The sequence below is a fragment of the Salmo salar genome, chromosome ssa13 (genome assembly GCF_905237065.1).
Source record: "Salmo salar chromosome ssa13, Ssal_v3.1, whole genome shotgun sequence".
In the NCBI taxonomy this organism is placed as follows: domain Eukaryota; kingdom Metazoa; phylum Chordata; class Actinopteri; order Salmoniformes; family Salmonidae; genus Salmo; species Salmo salar.
The window spans coordinates 62,775,149-62,797,245 of record NC_059454.1 but is presented as its reverse complement, the minus strand read 5'-3'; the positions used below and the strand labels follow the sequence as shown (position 1 = coordinate 62,797,245).

Here is a 22,097-nt window from a genome sequence, read left to right as displayed (position 1 = left end):
CCGTCCAACGTCGATGTCCATAGACATCTAAAAGACATAATTTTGCTCACTGGGTGAGTACTGTCCCATGGATGTCTAAAATACGTCATTTTGCTTACTGGGTTGAATAAATGAAACTAAAACCGAAAGTGTGTTAATCCTACACTTAGAAAAAAGGTGCTATATAGAACCTAAAAGGGTTCTTCGGCTGTCCCCAAAGGAGAACCATTTGAAGAACCCTTTTTGATTCCAGGTAAAATCATTTTAGTTCCAAGTAGAACCATTTTGGGTTCCATGTACAAATATTTCAACAGAGGGTTCTACATGGAACCCAAAAGGGTTCTACCTGGAATCAAAAATGATTTTACCTGGAACCAAAAATGATTTTACCTGGAACCAAAAAGGGATCTCCTATGGGGACAGCCGAAGAACCCTTTTGGAACCCTCTAAGAGTGTAAGCTTGATAATCTAGTTTTATCCCTTAGGGGAGGCACACCATGTCATGGGATTCCCCATTGGGCTCAATATAACTGGACTGAGGATGCTGCCAAACGCACTGCCACTGACAGACACTCACTTCAATGCCTCATGTATACCTCCGGATGACCTAGGGGAGAGAGGAACATATTTCTGCCATTCAATTCTGGAATGGTACAACATCTCAGAAGACATTGTCTCCTTGGATGGAAATGGTGAGACAGTGTATGTGTGTGTGTATGTGTGTGTGTGTGCACTCGCGCACGCATGCGTTTGTGTATGTCTGTCTTTTACATCTTCAGTTGAGGCTTAAACAGTATTTGAAAGTTAGCCATATGTCCATGACATGTAACCTAATTGTACGTCTTGTAAATATGTATGTTTGTCTTTCTCCGAAGAATAGAATAACAATCTGGTTAGCGTATGATAACTTGGCTGGCCACAGAGACCACATAATAAATAGCCTCTCAACCGAGCGCTTTCAGAAGTTTATGTGTTTGCATGCCTAGATGTTTACAGAAAGATACAAGGAATTTATAACCTCACTATGTATGCAGCTGTTCCAAAATGAGCAACTGCCAACATGTGGGAATGACAAGCCACAAAGAAGTAGGACCCAGTTGTTCTGATTGATTAGCAATAGATGAAGAGAGGGAGGAGAAGAAAGAGAGAAGAGAAAGATAGCATGAGAGAGAAAGGAAGAGAGAAGTGAATAAATGGAGATAGCGAGAGGGTGAGTGAGAGAGAAAGAGAGAGAAAGGAAGAGATAGAGAGAAATTAGTATGATATTGGAGGAATTACGGAGAGAATGGACTTCCCAATCCCATTTAAAGTATTTCCCTAAAAAAGGGAAGGGGGAAAGCAACAATGATGCCGGATATTTTCACAGGATGTGTTAGCACTGGACCAGCACTGAAAGGTGCAGGGTAGAGCCGGCTGAGTTTGTGTGGGAGTGTGTGTCAGTGAGGATGTAAGAGTACAACAGGAGCAGCAGCATGAGAAGAAGACTGCAGGGGAAAGTAACCATTTCGAAGAGAGGTAAACACCTATGGACAATGATATTGGATAATATTCTGACGTGTGTGGTTTCTATTATTTGCTGGTTAGGGTGAATGGTAGGAATGCCTTGGAGAAGGATAGAAGTGTCCTCAGCTGTGCAACAGAGGGCAGAGGAGAGGAGTATGAGATACTTAGCAGTGGAGCTTGTGGAGTAGGGAAAGAAATGTCCTATGTAAAAGAGTAAGGAAGAGAATTAGAAAATGTGTGGATGGGTGTACAGATGAACATATGAGAGATAATGTGTGAGGTATGTTCTAATGGTCTATTGTGAAGTCTCTGAGGCAAGCGTCATTCAATGAGGATTCAAAGGGTATTTTCCTGTTACCTGAGTGATGTGGATAGCATTGTGCTCATGTCAAAGAAAAGTCATGCAATGACAGTCTTGATTTTTGCGGTAGATGTATGACCCCGACAATTCTATTAATTTCTGCAACTTTTTCATTCTACCTAAAAACAGTCTGAGATCTTTGAGGCTTTGTACAAAAGACACATAGGGCGCGGAGGGAGAATCACACTTTCATCTCTGGAATTAGTTTTAGCTGTCAAATTATACTATTTCTGGTGAGACAGTAAATATCTACAATATTAAAAAGGTCAGCACTTCAGCTGTAAGAACCAAAACAAGTCATTGTTGTTGGTTAAAGACTACCTTTGTTCCAATAATAACTGATAACCTTTTAGATCTCGGCTTGAGTGATCAGTGGGAGATTCCTTTTGCGTCACTTAAGACTAAAAACAAGCCTGAGAGGAACAATAACTAAATATAGTGGCATGCTAAAATGTTTACGTATCCACTGCACTCACTCTTATTTAGCAAACCAATCTCTCTCTTACTCTCATTCCTTGAAATATTGTAAAGTATTCCATATTTTCATGTAGGGTCATATTGTGATTGATTAGGTTTAACTGCTTTAATGTTGGTGGACCCCAGGACCCCAGGAAGAGTAGCTGCCTTGGCAGCAGCTAATGGGGATCCTTAATAAATACAAAAAAATACAAAAAAGTTTGCAAATGTAATTGGTGGTCAGCAGACACCAGAGACATTGAGGTAACAAGCGTAATCATTTTCATGATTTAAGAAATAATCACAATTTAACTCTCACAGGATTTAATATTCCTGCAAAGTATTCAAAGCAAAGCCTTGCATGTGTGGGCTTCCCAAAACGAACTAAGACATTCTCAGTTAAGATCAGTCATGCATTTTTAGTACCCGCGATTTGACGTCACAAGTAGAATAAATGAACAATGACAAGTCAAACAAAGCCAACCGTGTCCAGATAAACAACTTCCCTGTTAGGAATTCCTCCTGTGGATGGTCTCAGTTCATGTCATAACCCCATCATTGTGTTTCCTGCACTCATGTCTGCTCTGTCTCTTCTCACCTCCCCTCTCTCTGTGTGTCACAGCACCATGGCAGCCTACCTCTGGCTGGTCCTGGCCATTGTCAGTGATGTGGCAGAATCCTTGTTACATCCCTCACACCAGCTCTCCCCCTGCCAAGTGGTAAGTGACCCTGAACTGAGTTGCCGCAGTAGCAGACTTTTTGAATGTTTTCATAGCTGTCAACCACATATAAGTATGTCAGCTGAAACTGCATAATGTGTAAACTATTTAACTGCCATGTAAAATATGAATACATTTAATTTGTAATGCACTTTTTCGCAAAGTGTTAGTGTGTGCAATACAATAAGTAGGTATTGGGGTACTTATTTTAATGTGGGACCCCTGATTATAGTTACATAGAGGGGAGGAATAGTGTTGATAGTTGCGGATAACTGATGTTTCTCTTATCGGTTTTGATAGAGTATCCTATGTTTTATTGATAAATCTGAGTACTACAATACTGCCTGTGTGTACCTCAATGTTATTATCTGAGAGTTTTGGCAGTTTTATCACAAATCTCTTATATACTGTATATCCAAAATATATTGGTTACATTCGAATTCTCCGGTGGCAGAGAACGTTTCTATTGAAGTCTTGTGATATGAAACCGATCCTTGTTGTTATTCTAGCCATGCTGTTTCCTCATGCTCTGAACAGCAGATAACAGCACATACCGTTTGACCACATAACCCATATGTAGTCACACCTACACTGTTTCATTTTGAGATGGAGAAGAATAAGTAAATGTGCCCAGGCAAGATAAAAGTAAACTATAGCCATAGAGGAGGCACATGTTCCACTACCTCACGGCTCTGCACTGTGCTTGTGATGTCTCAAATCACTTTCAGACAGTGTATTCAACTCTCATCCTCCGAGCACCTACATTAATGTAAGTTTTTAGACATAGCTGGACATAAAGTCTGACTCTTCTTGGCATCTTCCTTGGGTAGACTGACTGACTAACTTCCTCTGTCTAAATGGTTGTCGTGACAAATGTGTAATCTCGGTCTAGCTCCGTATTTGGATGAAGCGGCTCTATGTCCACAGCCAAACGGACCATATTAAGGAGCTGAAAGCCCCAGGGCTGCTTTCGATAAGGGAATTTTCCCTCTCTCAGGTACTATGAATCTGGACCTGATGTTACACAATTTTCTTTGTTAGTCTTTAACTAAAGGAGGCTCTGGCATACAGTAGCTTTCTGCCCTGAGTCCATAGAACATTAAAGTCCTTTGGTGTTTTCCTTCTCTCATTTTTCCACCCTCTGCGAAGACACAAGAAAACAATATCTGATACGAAGTTCATATTGCTGTAGTTCTGGGAATGTATTGCATTCCTGACTACTAACGACTAAACTGTATAAACAGGCAGGATGAATTGGAGCTGGGCAGGAAATTGGCTCTTTAGACTGCAAGAACTGATATCATAGCGTGCCAGTTTGAATGGAACAGACTAGAAGGAGATGTTTTTAGAGGCAGTGTTCATTGTTTATGCATTCTCTTAGTTTTATTTCATAGCTTTGGTACTATTTTCACAAGTATGTGATGAATTTTCTAAACTCTTAGTACAAAACTACAAAGTGGTGACACTTTTAACACAAAAGCTTTCATTGTGCATACATTTGGTTTGTAGACATCTTTCACCATACAACCAATTTTTACTGTGAATATAATGAGTACATTAGTTTAATCACCAAGCACATCTTAATGATATCTTCTCAATTTTGTTATTTTAAAAAACAGTTAATTCAATAGCAAAACATGTAAGATACATATAGTGCCCTTCATAATTATTGGGACAGATAAGCATTTTTTCTTCTTTTGGCTATATACTTAAAAAGTTTGGATTTGAAATCAAACAATGACTATGAGATTAAAGTGCAGAATGTTGGCATTAATTTGAGGGTATTTTCATCCGTGTCGGGTGAAGTCACCTTGCAGTCACTTTTAAGAATAGAATAAGAATAGATATAGATATAAGAATCAATATGTTTCTATGAATGTGGATGCTACCATGATTACGGATAATCCTGATTGAATCGTGAATACCCCCCTTCCCCCAAAGAATGTTTAAAAAATGCTGTTATTGTCATGGTGAGAGGTTAGCATGTCTTGGGGGTATGATATTTGTGAGTCTGTAACTTTCTCACTCATCATTCACGATTCACTCAGGATTGTCCATAATCATGGTAGCATCCACTTTCATGTAGAAGTGTTTAGAAACATATTCTATTCTTATTTTCAATAAAAGTGACTCCAAAATGACAGGTCATTATTTACCATACATTTATATTGGGTACAAAATAATCTGAACTGCAACCAAATCAAAGAGGAAATGCGTCCGACAAATGTGTAGAGTCACAAGCTTGATGTAGTCATTGCGTGCTATGAATATGGGAACAAATACTTAACTTTTGACTACTTTAACACACATACAGTTGAAGTCGGAAGTTTACATACACTTAGGTTGGCGTCATTAAAACTTGTTTATCAGCCACTCCACAAATTTCATGTTAACAAACTATAGTTTTGGCAAGTCGGTTAGGACATCTACTTTGTGCATGACACAAGTCATTTTTCCAACAATTGTTTACAGACAGATTATTTCACTTATAATTCACTGTATCACAATTCCAGTGGGTCAGAAGTTTACATACACTAAGTTGACTGTGCCTTTAAACAGTTTGAAAAATTCCAGAAAATGATGTCATGGCTTTAGAAGCTTCTGATAGGCTAATTGACATTATTTGAGTCAATTGGATGTATTTCAATGCCTAGCTTCAAACTCAGTGCCACTTTGCTTGACATCATGGGAAAATCAAAAGAAATCAGCCAAGACCTCAGAAAAACAATTGCAGACCTCCACAAGTCTGGTTCATCCTTGGGAGCAATTTCCAAACGCCTGAAGGTACCACGTTCATCTGTACAAACAATAGAACGCAAGTATAAACACCATGGGACCACACAGCCGTCATACCACTCAGGAAGGAGACGTGTTCTGTCTCCTAGAGATGAATGTACTTTGATGCGAAAAGTGCAAATCAATCCCAGAACAACAGCAAAGGACCTTGTGGAGATGCTGGAGGAGACAGGTACAAAAGTATCTATATCCATAGTAAAACGAGTCCTATATAGACATAACCTGAAAGGTCGCTCAGCAAGAAAGAAGCCACTGCTCCAAAACCGCCATAAAAAAGCCAGACTGCGGTTTGCAACTGCACATGGGGACAAAGATCGTACCTTTTGGATAAATGTCCTCTGGTCTGATGAAACAAAAATAGAACTGGTTGACCATAATGACCATCGTTATGTTTGGAGGAAAATGCTTGCAAGCCAAAGAACAGCATCCCAACCGTGAAGCACGGGGGTGGCAGCATCATGTTGTGGGGGTGGTTTGCAGGAGGGACTAGTGCATTTCACAAAATAGATGGCATCATGAGGCAGGAAAATTATGTGGATATATTGAAGCAACATCTCAAGACATCAGTCAGGAAGTTAAAGCTTGGTCGCAAATGGACAATGACCCCAAGCATACTTCCAAAGTTGTGGCAAAATGGCTTAAGGACAACAAAGTCAAGGTATTGGAGGCCTACAAACCTGACTCAGTTACATCAGCTCTGTCAGGAGGAATGGGCCAAAATTCACCCAACTTATTGTGGGAAGCTTGTGGAAGGCTACCCGGAACATTTGACCCAAGTTAAACAATTTAAAGGCAATGCTACCAAATACTAATTGAGTGTATGTAAACTTCTGACCCACTTGGAATGCAATGAAAGAAATAAAAGCTGAAATAAATCATTCTCTCTACTATCATTCTGACATTTCACATTCTTCAAATAAAGTGGTGATACAAATTCACCTTAAACAGGGAATTTTTACTCGGATTAATTGTCAAGAATTGTGAAAAACTGAGTTTAAATATATTTGGCTAAGGTGTATGTAAACTTCCGACTTGAACTGTATAAGTGAATTTGTTGCAATACATTTGCTCCCCTAAAATGGGGGGACTATGTAAACAAAGTGTTGTAATTTCTAATCGGTTCACCCAATATGGATTAAAATGCACTCACATTAAAGCTGGCCGTCTGCACTTTAACTTCATAGTTATTGTATCATTTCAAATCCAAAGTGCCAGCATACATTACAAAAACAACAGCCGAATTTTCACTCCCTATACGTGATTTCAAATACCAAACGTTTGGAGTATAGAGCCAAAATAATAAAAAATATTCACTGTATTTCAAAATTTCCCTTTGAATGTACACTGTACAAAAATATAAATGCAACATGCAACAATTTACAAGATTTGCCTGAGTTACAGTTCATGGAATGTTGTCCCACTCCTCTTCAATGGCTGTGTGAAGTTTCTGGATATTGGCAGGAACTGGAACACGCTGCCGTGCAGAGCATCCCAAACTTGCTCAATGGGTGACATGTCTGGTGAGTTTGCAGGCCATGGAAGAACTGGGACATTTTCACCCTCTTGGAAATTGTGTACAGATCCTTGCAACATGGGGCCATGCATTATTATGCTGAAACATGAGGTGATGGGCTTATGCATGCCCATACCATAAACCCACCGTTGAAACTGGGATTCATCTGTGAAGAGCACACTTCTCCAGCGTGGGTATCGAAGGTGAGCATTTGCTGAACTGCTGTAAGGTCAAGACCCTGGTGAGGACGACGAGCCCGCAGATGAGCTTCCCTGAGATGGTTTCTGACAGTTTATGCAGATATTGTGTAATGATCATGCTGTTTAATCAGCTTATTGATATGCCACACCTGTCTGGTGGATGCTCACTAACAGTGATGTAAACTAATTTGTGGACAATATTTTTGCGAAATAAGCTTTTTGTGCATATGGAACATTTCTGGGGTCTTTTATTTCAGCTCATGAAACATGGAACCAACACTTTACATGTTGTATTTATATTTTTGTTCAATGTAGTATGCTATTGTACAGTACTGTAAATTACAGTACATAACACTGTTTTCACATTCGGCACTGCCCATTAAAATTGACTGAATATTAATGTCCATAATTTTGGTCCCATGTGTGATCAAAGGTATGATCATTGAAGACATCTTTCACAATGTAATCAAATGAAAGATGTAAAACAATGTTTAGCAGGCACTAATTTGCATCAAGCCTGTCTTGAGCATTTGGCCATAGGTTCGTATCGAAATTACAGTGAATAACCTCATTGTTAATGCAGCTGTGGAAAAAACTTTTGGCATTGCAAATCCAAGTCTGACATAGGTCTGGATTGAAATTATTGCGTGCCTCATCCATGCCCTGAAGGAGGGTGGTACGCAGGGGTGTAACCAGAGTTTGAGTTTTGGTAAGGTCCAGAATTATTTTTAAAAGTTGAAGCTCATACAATTGGAGAACAGCAAAACTTTAGCTTTTAAGAGTCAATTACAAAAAATTACTAAATAAAACATATAAATGGATTAACACACTAATCTTCAGGGGGCATTTTTGTTTTTATTGAATAACAAAAAAAATGTGTCCTCTTATTTCTCTTCAAAATGTGTTTGCCTAAGGATACCCGTTATGCACATCCCTTCTGTGGGAGGGGGTGGACTTTTCCCCCAAGTTTTTTTTTCTCTTTCTCTGTCTCTCTCTCTCTCTCTCTCTCTCTCTCTCTCTCTCTCTCTCTCTCTCTCTCTCACTGGTCGTGCCCCCCGAGAAGGTTGGGCTCCCATTGGGCTTCCTCCCACTGAAGGAGACATTGCTGGCACCTCCCGCTGCTAAATGAGGCTAGAAGACCCCTCTCATGGATGCTGGAGGTCAGATGACCCATCTCATGGGCTAGATGCAGTGGGAAACACCAGCCCTAGATGCGGATCTCTTGAAGTGGTCCTAGACACAAGTGAAGTGGTCCGACACAGCCCCTCTCCCAGGAGAAGCCACAGTAGATTGGATCCCGGACAGGGATACCCCCGACTGCATCCTGGGTTAAAAAACCTGCTCTAGCACTTTGAAAGGACCCTTGTAGCGCTTCTGTAACTTAGCACAACCCCCCCCCCCCCCCGATTCCTAGCCTAATTTCAAACCCCAAACCAATTCACCCACAGAATAATATTGAAAATTGGCCAGAAAATCGAAGTTAGCTTTCTGCCGACCAGAGGCTCTAGCTTGGTGTCTTTTCACTGCCCCCACTACTATAGACAAAGTGTCAGCCAGCCTGTATGAGGTAAACTCTACTGCGATAGGCCATCATGACATACAGTCGTAGAACGTCCCAGTTCAACTGATTCTCATCAACAAAAACGGACAGCAAAGACAAAAGGGTGCAATTAAAGCACTCAACCCACCCATCTGACTGGGGATGATATGCAGAAGTTTGAGATTTGTGTATGTTCAACAGCCTGCAAACTTCTTTGAAAAGATAGAATACTGCGGCGATGGAGTAGGCTTCTTGGATGGGAAGAGAAAATGCATTTGTCCATTTAAAATAATCTGCATCTTCTTGTTGGGCTTGTGCCAAATCATCCCCCACTCCTGCTTTCTGTTCTAGCCCTGCCAGATGGTTGACATGCCTCAATGCACAAATCACAGGGCAATGATCAGAAGGGGGGCTTGACGTCACACAGGGCACGGCAGAGAATGTGGGTAGCCTCGACAGGGCTGAGAAAGCAGCATTTGCATGCTGCTTTCCGGGGCGGTACACAATCTTATACTGACAAATGGCCAACTGTTCCACCCACCGAGCTAGCAGCCCTTCTAAACCTTGAAAGTTGTGCAAGCATCGTAGGGAGTTGTGGTTGGTAAGCAAAATGAACTCTTTGCCTAAGAGGTGATGTTTGAAGTATTTTGTGTAAGTAACCATGCCCAACTACTTATTTTTGGTTGTTGCATAGTTGAGTTCTTTTTTTGTCAGAGCTCTACTAGCATACACTACCACACGCTCCAATCCCCCCTCTTCTTGGGGTAGTATAGATACTATTCCATCATTGCTAGCATCAGTATCTAGGATAAACACCTTGTGGTCTGGGTAGAAAAAAATGGTGCTGTAGTGAGGTTAACTTTGAACTGCGTGAACGCCTGCTGGCAGTTGTCCCCTATTGAAACAGTCTTCTTTTCTCAGTAAACTGATGCAGAGGGTGGGCTATTTCAGTGAACTCTTTCACAAACCGCCTATAATGAGACGCCAGCCCCACAAAACTCCTTACTTCAGTCTGGTTCTTAGAAACAGGCCACCCCCTCACAGCTTCTACCTTGGCAGGATCTGCCATCAGTCTTTCATCTGAGATGATGTGGCCCAGATACTGTACTTGAGAGGCAAAGAGATTGCAGTTGCAGAGCTTGACCTTAAGATTGGCCTGGCGCAGCTTGGAAAGAACTTCATCCAAATAGAGGAAATGTTCTTGAAAGGTTAGCCCGAAAACAATGTAATCCAAATAAACTAAACAGGTGGTCCACTGTGAATCTGTTTGGACTATGTCCATCAACCTCTGGAAGGTACTTGGTACGTTGCATAAACCAACACCCAAAACGTTGAATTCAAACAAGCTCTGTCTTGTAGAAAACACTGTTTTTGGTCTATCTTTGGGGTCCACCTTGACCTGTCAGTAGCCACTGGCTAGGTTGACGGTTGAGAACCAACAAACCTTGTTCAAACTATTAAGAGCATTGTCAATTCTTGGGAGCAGGTAAGTGTCTTTCTCAGTGACATTGAGTCTCTGATAATCAGGACAGAAGCTTAAAGTTCCATATAAAAAAAAACAGAATGACAGGGTCTGCCCAGGGGCTACATGAGGGGCGGATGATGCCATGATCTATGCTCAATGTGGTATACAGCGTCCTGTTGCAGTTGGAGGGGGATCCTGCATGGGGCCATTTTAATTTGTTTTGTGTTACCGGTATCGGATGCATTGTAAGGTGAGTTTGGATAATTACTTCGCTGCTCTGGGTGTGACAACTGTATCAGAATGAACAGTAACAAGTTTGGGTTGGTTAGCATCATACAGCAATAAGAGAGGTCAGCTTCTTTTCCATTAGTCGGCAGAATCTTTCCCCCAGATCAATCACAGCACCAAATTTAGCTAGAAAGTCAGTGCCAAGCAAAAGGTCTTGGGGCAGGATATCCACCACTAAGATTTCAGCAGTTACAGCTAAGGACACAAATTGACAAACGGTCTGCAGATGGGCCAGGATCTCCATCCCCCCCCCCCAATTAGCTACAGGAACTTTGACCTGGTAACCCATCAACTCAGTGTCTCCATTAGTTATTTTTAGCCATATATGCTTGGAGACAATGGAAACTTGAGCACCGGTATCAACTAGTAGACGAGTGTCCCACCCACCTGGTTTAGCATGGAGGTACACCCCAGAAGTGTTCTTGTCATATGGAGATGCCAGTCTGGCAGAAGGAGGAAAGGGGGCGTGCAGATAGGGACAGTTTCCCAGCAGGTAGCGGTATTTCGCAGTGTATGACGGTTACATTGCCAGCAGATTTCTCCCCGGCCTCTGTTCCCTTGGTCATAAGCAAACTGGCTTTGTCCCCGAGCGGCAGGGGCGCTAGTCGCGTGAACCGGTTCAGATGGTCTGTTTGGGTGGGGGGCTTGGCCCTTTTTTACCTCGTCGAGCATAGATTTTTACCTCTTGTCAAAGCCTTTCCACTACACCAAGCAAAACCTCCATTTGAGCATCATTAGTTGACTTGAGATCCGACGCCCCGAACCCTGGCATCGGGGTTATATGACTATGTACCAAACTCCTGATGACTTCCATCTCAGAAGCAATACTTATGGCCTGCTCCAGCATAACGGGCCTAGCAGACCGGAGATTGACTCACGATTCCCCACTACATACACTTTAGCCAAATACATTTAAACTCAGTTTTTCACAAATCCTGACCTTTAATCCTAGTAAAAATTCCCTGTCTTAAGTCAGTTAGGATCACCACTTTATTTTAAGAATGTGAAATGTCAGAATAATAGTGGAGAGAATTATTTATTTCAGCTTTTATTTCTTTCATCACATTCCAAGTGGGTCAGAAGTTTACATACACTCAATTAGTATTTGGTAGCATTTCCTTTAAATTCATTAACTGGGGTCAAACGTTTTGGGTAGCCTTCCACAAGCTTCCCACAATAGGTTGGGTGAATTTGGGCCCATTCCTCCTGACAGAGCTAGTGTAACTGAGTCAGGTTTGTAGGCCTCCTTGCTCGCACACGTTCTTTCAGTTTTGCCACACATTTTCTATAGTTTTGAGGTCAGGGCTTTGTGATGGCCACTCCAATACCTTGACTTTGTTGTCCTTAAGCCATTTTGACACAACTTTGGAAGTATGCTTTGGGTCATTGTCCGTTTGGAAGACCCTTTTGTTACCAAGCTTTAACTTCCTGACTGATGTCTTGAGATGTTGCTTCAATATATCCACATAATTTTCATGATGCCATCTATTTTGTGAAGTGCACCAGTCCCTCCTGCAGCAAACCACCCCCACAACATGATCCTCCCTCCCCTGTGTTTCACAGTTGGGATGCTGCTCGTCTGCTTGCAAGCCTCCCCCTTTTTCCTCCAAACATAACGATGGTCATTATTGCCAAACAGTTCTATTTTTGTTTCATCAGACCAGAGGACATTTATCCAAAAAGTACGATCTTTGTCCCCATGTGCAGTTGCAAACCGTAGTCTGGCTTTTTTATGGCGGTTTTGGAGCAGTGGCTTCTTCCTTGCTGAGCGTCCTTTCAGGTTATGTCGATATAGGACTCGTTTTACTGTGGATATAGACACTTTTGTACCCGTTTCCTCCAGCATCTTCACAAGGTCCTTTGCTGTTGTTCTGGGATTGATTTGCACTTTTCGCACCAAAATATGTTCATTTCTCGGAGACAGAACGTGTCTCCTTTCTCAGCAGTATGACGGCTGCGTGGTCCCATGGTGTTTATATTTGCGTACTATTGTTTGTACAGATGAACGTGGTACTTTCAGGTGTTTGGAAATTGCTCCCATTGATGAACCAGACTTGTGGAGGTCTACAATTTATTTTCTGAGGTGGCTGATTTCTTTTGATTTTCCCATGATGTCAAGCAATTATGCACTGAGTTTGAAGGTAGGCATTGGAATACATCCACAGGTACACCTCCAATTGACTCAAATGATGTCAATTAGCCTATCAGAAGCTTCTAAAACCATGACATAATTTCTGGAATTTTCCAAGCTGTTTAAAGACGCAGTCAACTTAGTGTATGTAAACATATGACCCACTGGAATTGTGATACAGTAAATGATAATTGAAATTATCTGTCTGTAAACAATTGTTGGAAAAATGACTTGTGTCATGCACAAAGTAGATGTCCTAACCGACTTGCCAAAACTGTAGTTTGTTAACAAGAAATTTGTGGAGTGGTTGAAAAACAAGTTTTAATGACTCCAACCTAAGTGTATGTAAACTTCCTACTTCAACTGTATATGACCATGTATTGCAATGTGAAACATGTACAGTATTTCTAGATGAAACACTGATTAAGTTTGGTGAATAAGTGACTGTATGATTTTGTGTGTTATACTTAGTCAATTGAGTTTTGAAACAACTGTATTTTTGATTATCTGTTTGGAGTTTTGTACTAAGAGTTTTGAAAATGTACCACATACTTGTGAATATTGCACCAAAGAGATTAAAATAGAATAATAAGTAGATGGAAACATAAATTGGGGTTTTACAGATGTGCTGTACCTCACTTTCTATCTCTTTTTGTTATAACATCTTTAGATAGTTATAGTGATATATGACCCATGATAGGTTTATTGTTTGTGACTTGTTATGATTTGCAAGCTATTTCAATTGCATATGAGTTAAGTTATTAATCAGAAATGTATAAGGTAACATTTGTTCATAAAAGCCAGAAGAAAGCATTCAAAAAGCTTGACATTTAGCAAAAAAAACAAAGGAAGGCTTGCTACTGACTTCAAATGTATGCCATGAACCTAAATCCACTTTGTTTTATGTGAGGTGTGTGTGTGTGTGTGTGTGTGTGTGTGTGTGTGTGTGTGTGTGTGTGTGTGTGTGTGTGTGTGTGTGTGTGTGTGTGTGTGTGTGTGTGTGTGTGTGTGTGTGTGTGTGTGTGTGTGTGTGTGTGTGTGTGTGTGCAGGTGAATGTGCACGTGTGTTTGTTTTATAGGCTGTATTTAGAGAGTGGGCTTATGCCATATGGTTTAAATTACCAGCCACGCTGATAAGTTAATAGTTGAATGTTTGAAATAATAATGGAAAGAGACTCTTTGTCCACCAGGCGTTCTGAAAATCCCTGGGTGGAAGAGGGGGTGTAACAAGAGCTTGTTTTATGAGGTGAAAACCCCACAACAAGCCTAACAGTCTCCCTTGAATGCCAAAAAACACAGATACAATGGCCCATAAAACAACTCTCTACATGTGCACAAACCATTTACTTTGTTAGAGTGAAAAGTGTCAAGGTGACTTGTGGTCATTTGGAAGTGTGCAGTGGTGCCATGAAGTTCAAAGCTCATGTAGTTATCTCTCCTTGTTTTGTCCACAGGTACAGAATGATGTGTACTGCAACGATCTGAACCTGAGGACCGTTCCGGCCAAGCTTCCTCATGGCATCCAAAAGCTGGACCTATCTCGGAACCTTCTACAAAACCTTACCCAAGAGGTTCTATCAATCTACACCACCGTTCATCATCTGAACCTCCACTCCAACAAGATCCAGTTCATCCAGCCGGGTCTGTTCAAAGACATGACCAATCTGCAAGTGCTGGACCTCTCCAGTAATTACTTGGATGTTTTTGCTGTTTTGAAAACCAGCATTGGGCCTCTTGCGGCCGTGAAGAAGCTTGACCTCTCAGGCAATGGCCTGTACACAGGGATGACCGACTTCTTTCTCAGTGAAGCCCCAGAACTCATTAACCTTTCTCTGAATGGCAATAGTATCACCAAAGTGGGAAAGGAGACCTTTTGCGGATCTTTGGCCTTGAGAAACATTGACCTACACAACAATGTCATCTTAGAGATTGATGATGGAGCATTTGACTCGCTGATCCATCTGTCTGAGCTTGATTTGTCCATTAACTCCATCACTTGTATCACTGACTTTAACCTTTCCCAACTGAAGGTGCTGAACCTCAGTAGGAACAGCATGGAGTGCTTCCAAACCACAGACTCAGACCTAGAGTACGAGCTCCTCTACCTCGACCTGAGGGAAAACAAGATCCACTACTTCCCTGTTCTCCCAAGAAAAAACAAGCTCATGTACCTGGATTTGTCCAGGAACCGCCTGATGAGCATCAACACCACAGGGACAGCGGATGAGATGGAGCACTTCAGAGACACGTTCGTACCTCACACGCAGTCAGGTGGAACCAGCCGACACCAGGACCTCTCAAAGCTTATGTACCTCAACATGAGCTACAACCAGATCAATAGCATACCGCAGTCTTTCTTCTGCAGCATGGTGTCCCTTGAGCACCTCAACATCAGTAATAATTGTATCAGGGCCTTTTCTGTAGATCAGGAGAGCCCTCTGAACTCTCTGAAGACCCTGGACCTGAGTTACAATGCCCTACAGAAACTCTCGTTTGGGGAGAACACCCTAAGGTCACTGCAGGAACTCTTCTTACAAGGGAATGTTCTCAGAAACATGGACTTTGGACTGTTTCAAAGACTGCCCAGCATCAGAGGCCTTCACCTCCAGCAGAACTACCTGAAAGTCTGCCCCTCACAGCGAAAACCACCACTGACAGACCACAACTCCCAGGATCCATCAGGCTGTGTCTCCTTTGCGTCCATACCAAGCTTGCACTTCTTGAACCTCTCTGGAAACAGTCTTGAAGTTCTGCCACCGTATGCCTTCAATGGCACCATGCTCAGGTTGCTGGACCTGTCCCTAAACCCAGGCTTGGATATTCACCAGAATTCTTTCTCTGGTCTGGAGAACTCCCTAACTCACCTATCATTGAGAGAGAACCATATCACAGAACTGAACACAGACCTTTCCCTGCTAAGCAGTCTCAAATTCGTGGACCTGTCCACCAACAAGCTGAGCGTTCTCCACCTGTGGAACAAGGAGCCCTCCATAGAGTCCCTGAACCTGCAGAACAACAACCTAGTCACCCTGGAGTACGACACAGTCATGGTCCTGGAGCGGACGCTCAAAACCCTTTACATGGGCTCGAACCCTCTCAGTTGCTGTAGCAACCCCCGCTTCCTCAACATGCTCCAACGCTCCAATGTGGTCGTCCCGGACATCGCCACAGTAACCTGCCAGTACATGGAGAACTCAGAGCTAGTGGAGTTGAACATTAGGAGCGTGACGCAGGAACAGTGTCAGAAGCTGGACAGTAAGAGCGCTAGCATCATCGTCATTGTGGTGATGGCTTTGGTGCTGATCGTGGTGCTGGTGGTGCTCTCCAAGGTGTGCCACCTCAGGAGGCGTAAGCTCAACAGTAGCTTCAGGGCCTGAAGAATGTGTCCTGTGATTGGGGAGAAAGAGATGCTGGAAATGTGTCTCCTCAGAGGGACTACTAAGCAGAGAATTTTCAATGTGAAGTGAGCACTATTTCCTAATTTTAACTCTGGAACATGGCAGCCAAGTCTTCAAGTTAAAAGAAAAAAAAATACACAAAAACCATGACCACAACAATATGACTTTATTACATTTTATCATCCAGGAAGTACTGTGACTCATTTTGGGTCAGATTTGAGACATGTTTTGGTTTATTGAAGTTTCATAAATTGAAGGTGTTGTTCTCTTTTTCTAGGGAATAGCAGACAGTTATGTGAAAACACAAGAGTATGAATGTGGTCACTTTTTTATATAATTAGCATCATCATGTGCACATACAGTTTATAGACATTTAGCCATTTCCACTTGGGCAAAATATTTTATGACTTCACAGGGTCAGCTGATATGCATTAGATTTGCTGATCCAGATTTATGGCCAAACACCAAGGCCTCTCTCTTTATCAATGCTGTAGTTTGCACTTTAATTTGATTGTATTTGTATTTTTGTTCATTATTAACCTGCTTTTGAATGTGCGTTTTTTTTGTTACATAGACTAAATTACACTAAGTAGTGAGCACATAATGCAAACATGCCCACCAATGCCATGTAATGGCAGAGTGGAGAGCCTTCTCCACCTAATTTCAACATCAACACATCATTATGAAACCACAGGGTTTAAAGGTTATGGCTGCAGTTCTTTATATGACTGTGACACTACAATAGTATACACTTAGTGTTTTATAGAATTTACAGTTCCTATTTTTGGGACATAAATAGGAAGTACTGTATAGAAGTGAATTGTTTCACCTCCTATAGGATAGTTACAGTGAATATTATTTTTATAACAGTATTTTTGTATTTTTCACTGGTAGATGTACAGTAGGTATGGGGTGGTATGTGGAGACCAAAAACAGGATTGAAGCAATAACTCCAGAGGAAGCAGTACTGTCGGAACACCTGCAGTAAAAAAATGTAGCTTGTTTTAACAGCTTGTAGGGCACTGCCGATACCTTTCCTGTTTTTGATGATCTCACTCTCGAAAAAGCCTGTACTAAATAAGTATGTGCAATTTCACAACGCTGGGTTCCAGCAATGTGGTTTTGCCCTTGATATAAAATGTATTTTCCCCCTGAAATCCTCTCCGGTTGCTACCATACATGGATAGGCAAATGACCGGTTTGATAAGTTAAGTGATACAGTGGATCAGTGAGGCTTTAACAGAAACAAGGATCTGTTTTGTTTCACTGAAACAAAAGCCTTTTTTAATGCATTCTAATCTGGCCCTTAGCTCTTTAGGTTTTCTCCCTACAGTATGTCAGTTGAATGACAGAGCGGAGTGACAGAAGCAAACATTAGCCCAACACTTTCTTCACAGAGAATTTGGCAAACGCTTAATCAATGCTGTAGTGAACCCCTGCCAGACTGAAATCCTTAATTGGGTAGCATTCATCTTTTTCCACCACCATCTCCATGATCAACTTCATATCAATCAAAATCATGTAATTGCAAGGATTTGAGACAATCAATGTTGTTTTGAAGATAGATTGCTTTGTTATTCATGTGGAAGCTATCCATGTTGCATTTGTTCTCGTAAAGAGATCTTGCCCTTAAAGGCCTAGCCCTGCATAGGCCTAGCCCACAAGACCAATCATGAACACTATAAATTCTCCAGTCATGGATTGTCCTTACTCAACACTTGCCCCAGCAGGTCAGTGAGAATGATGAGGAGGAAAGCTTGTGAAAAGAACAATACAGTTACAAAGTGACAACAAGGACTGACCAACCTGTAGAGAGTTCATTGAATTACATTTGTTTTAGCTTTCTGCCTTTTATATAGGACATTGTTACATACATACTGAATTCACACAGTTGTCATTCCTATTAAGTCTGTATTACAGTGCATTTTTAAGTTGAATGTCATAGAAGATATGATTCCTTACTTTATTTTGTAATGTTAGGGACTATTTTAAACAAGAAAAACAAGCCACGGGAAATCCCTGGTGAGGAAAGTATGTCCTAAACCATATTAATAGATATTTATTTCAGAGATAACACTAGAAGAAGAGCAGTTCCATCCTGTTTCTCACTGTGACATGCTGAGTCACAGTCACTGCATTTGGGGTAACCCTCTTGTTCTGCTTTTTCCCGCTCACATGACTGAACTTCAAGTGAAACCGTCAAAGGTCAAACTAATGTATAGAGATGACAAGATAAGTCACCTGCTGCTTGAAGTGACATCCACCATTGACTACAGTCAATGACCAACATTTTACATAAATTGACAATACAATGATAATAAAATATCATAAGTCACACATTTATCAAAATGTTGGTTGGCTGTTTGGATGCCATGCAGGCAAGTCAAAGCTACGGCTGTGCATGTTACAGCTAATAAAGAAAGAATATTAGTATAAATGGAGAATGGTTTTGATGTTATGTCAATTTCATGACAGTGTTACGTACAGTTTTATGCAATGTTAAATTGAAGTTGCACCCTTGCTTCTGTGTTTATCTGTTCACTGTGTTTTACATGTACAGCATATGAAGGATATTACAATGAATCTATTATGAACTACTGTAAAAATATATATTTATATTGTTTGTATTTTCTTAAGTAAATGATCTATGTAACAGAATATATTGTCTTAGTTTTTTATATGAGCTTTAAGAGCTATGCAACTAACCAGAATCATGTTCATTGGGCACAAAACAACGGAAAAAAGAGAGGGACTACCTGGATTTTGTCCAATAAGAAACACTCATTTGTATTTTCTATTTAATGTTGTAAAACATTTTCCATAGAATGCCCTAATGAACATGAACCAGGTAATTCATTTTCTTGAGCAGATGAAACAGGGGCTTCTAATGCAACCCTGTCATGGTTATGGGAAGACACTTAATAATAGAACTGACACCGTTGCCAGTAAAAGTTTCTCTGATTTGTCTCTCTGGGCACAGATTGCACTGAGAACACTGGCCTATCATCTCTATTTTTATAACCTAAGGGGCTGAGATCTGCTGATCTGGCAGCCATACAGCAGCACAAGTCCCCTCTGACCCCTCAAAACAGGATGCAGGCTCATGGGAAAGACCTCAGGACACATAAATATAAGCTGACGTCTTATTTGCTGATTCATTTCCAAATGGACCAACCCCTATAGGTTTGTTGTATTGTTTTGGGTTGCTTCCTTCTTTTGTTGTGTTCTTATTAACCTCTCACTGTGGTTAACGCCGCCTAGTGAAAAGGTGTGCTGCAAGATTCCATTTCTAATAGTGTGTTTGGATCCTGTCATGATCAAAAGCGTCCATGCTTACCCACAAAAATCAGGGGTCTGTGTGTGTTAAAATACACCATTGTTTCTGAGGTATTTGTGAAATAAGGCCTGTGTTCTTGGATGTGACACCCACAGGGATCATCTTAGTAAGATTATACTATTTCGTCCTGATACCCTAAAGGAGCACCAACTTATTTTGTGCATTCTCTCAAAGCCTGAGTTGAATGTTGCACTTTAGGCCCTACACTTTTTAATTCAAATAAATTCAACCAACTCCTGTCTTAGATTGCTGAGGTAAATTCCAAACTGAGGGGCAGCGAAAGTTACAAAGAACCAAACTTGGTTCTTATTTATTTGGTTACATGTACTGTACTATTACCTCGCCGATAACCGTTTGACGATTTCTTTAATAAACTAGACCTTTCTTTCAACATGAGCACAAGGGCTTGACAGCTCTATGTCTGGTTGGGGCTAAGTAGTGTGTTTAGGTGATCACAAACTGTGGAAGTCCCGGAGTACCAAAATAAGTTCACGGAGCGACCATTACTACTTGAGTAGTAAGTAGGGTGAGTGTTCTATGTCATTATTCACGCTGGCCCCAATCCAAAGGGCCCCTATTGATTGCGCAGTAAGGGCCACCTTTATAGACTAGTGACATAGAAACGTGTGTGTTTGTGTTCGTATGTTCATGTGTGCAAACCTGTTAGTGTGTGCGAGCATGTTTGTTTGTGTTGGAATGTGTGTGAGGCCTGGGGAGGCTCACCATCACAGACTGAGTGCTTCCTTCCCTCGGCACCTGGGACCTGTGACTCAAAGGTCCCCCATAAGCAGGACAGGCAGTTAGGTAATTTACTGTCTGAGCAGGTATTGGGTACATGTACCATGAACCTATCAGAGGGAGCAGTATTTGATGTTGGGTGGAAAATGCCTGTGCATCTGTGTCATGAATGGCGATAGGAGGGACCCCACAGTTGATGAGCAAAACGATTCACATATTAGTAAGGGCGTGTCATCAAAATATTTAAGCCAGAGTAAAGCTTTCACTTTCTGCCAAGTGACCCCAAATGTATAAGTAATGGTGAGTGTGTATATAACAGATAAATAGCACCTTGATTCAGATGTTACTCATAAGTCAGATGTAATGTCTCAAAATAGTTCCAGTTCTTTGGCCTTCCTTACAGTATTGTGCTGTTTCTTTAACAGAGGTAGGTGGATAATGTTATTCTGCAAAGCAGACAACTAATTTCTCAAACACAATAGCACATGTTATGTCTTTGCTGCTATATTAACTGTCATGTCATTATCCGCCCTGCAAATACCAGGATTTTGTGGTTTTCCCCATCTAACCTAAACAATGTGAGGGATGACATTGAAACCTCAACTCATGGAGATTTGGTTACATAAAGGTGGGTTTTAGTGCCGCAGGAGCCCCAAACTAAGACTGTTTACGTAAACTAACAGACATAATCTACATCCTCATCCTCAGAATCCAAAATCTGATTAGCAGGAAGATCCAAACAACTGCTCCAGACTCAATTTGTTTGAAAATTGTGTCTCCCATCCACCCAAAGTAACATTCACAATTACCTCCGCAGTCTAACAGTCCCACGCTGGGGCGTTAACTCCATGTTATGTAACCGACAATCACCACTCTGTACGTGCATCTCACAATCCAATGGGAGGCACACAGTATTACACAGAGCCATGACTACATGGAACTCTATTCCACATCAAGTAACTGACGCAAGCAGTGAAATTAGATTTAAAAAACAGATTCAAAACACCTTATGGAACAGTGGGGACTGTGAAGCAAAGCAAACATTGGCACAGACACATGCATACACACGCACGCACGCACACGCACACACAATAACATACACACTGTACATAAACATGGATTTAGTACTGTAGATATGTGGTGGTGGTGGAGTAAGGGCCTGAGGGCACACAGTGTGTTGTAAAATCTGTGAATGTATTGTAATGTTTTAAAAATTGTATAAACTGCCTTAATTATGCTGGACCCCAGGAAGAGTAGCTGCTGCTTTGGCAGCAGCTAATGGGGATCCATAATAAATACAAATACAACACTTCATCAGAAAGACCTCAGGTGAATTACATTTACATTTACATTTAAGGCATTTAGCAGACGCTCTTATCCAGAGCGACTTACAAATTGGTGCATTCACCTTATGAATCTTAAAGGTCCTTCCTCAATTCCTTGAATCTATGATTCCGTGATCTCCTTCTCATAACCTCGTATCTTCTCCTTCATTGCATTTTGAGGAGGAGGTCGAAGAATCAAGGAATCCAGAACAGGAATCGAGGACAGACTTTTGAGATATACCCCTCAAGTGTTTTTTCTTGATGGCAATTGGAGGTTTGTCCTAGAGTTTTTACTGCTCTCTGGAATTGGTGGTGGCACTGGATTGCTATCCTCTGACGTTATCCATG

At 41.3% G+C, this 22,097-nt stretch overlaps 1 protein-coding gene across 2 annotated transcripts; it reads left to right on the top strand.

The window, feature by feature from the left end:
* Positions 1-472: 472 nt before the first annotated feature.
* Positions 473-19,007, top strand: LOC106567550 (transforming growth factor beta activator LRRC32). Of its 2 annotated transcripts, none has more exons than XM_014136998.2 (3): positions 473-671; positions 2,922-3,018; positions 14,406-19,007. In XM_014136998.2, the coding sequence occupies exons 1-3, from the start codon at positions 628-630 to the stop codon at positions 16,326-16,328; spliced, it is 2,064 nt and encodes a 687-aa protein (XP_013992473.1). In that variant the 5' UTR covers positions 473-627; the 3' UTR covers positions 16,329-19,007. The 2 variants fall into 2 exon arrangements, with proteins under 2 accessions (XP_013992473.1, XP_013992474.1); XM_014136999.2 differs by lacking the exon at positions 473-671 and adding an exon at positions 830-1,494.
* The last annotated feature ends 3,090 nt before the right edge of the window (positions 19,008-22,097 follow it).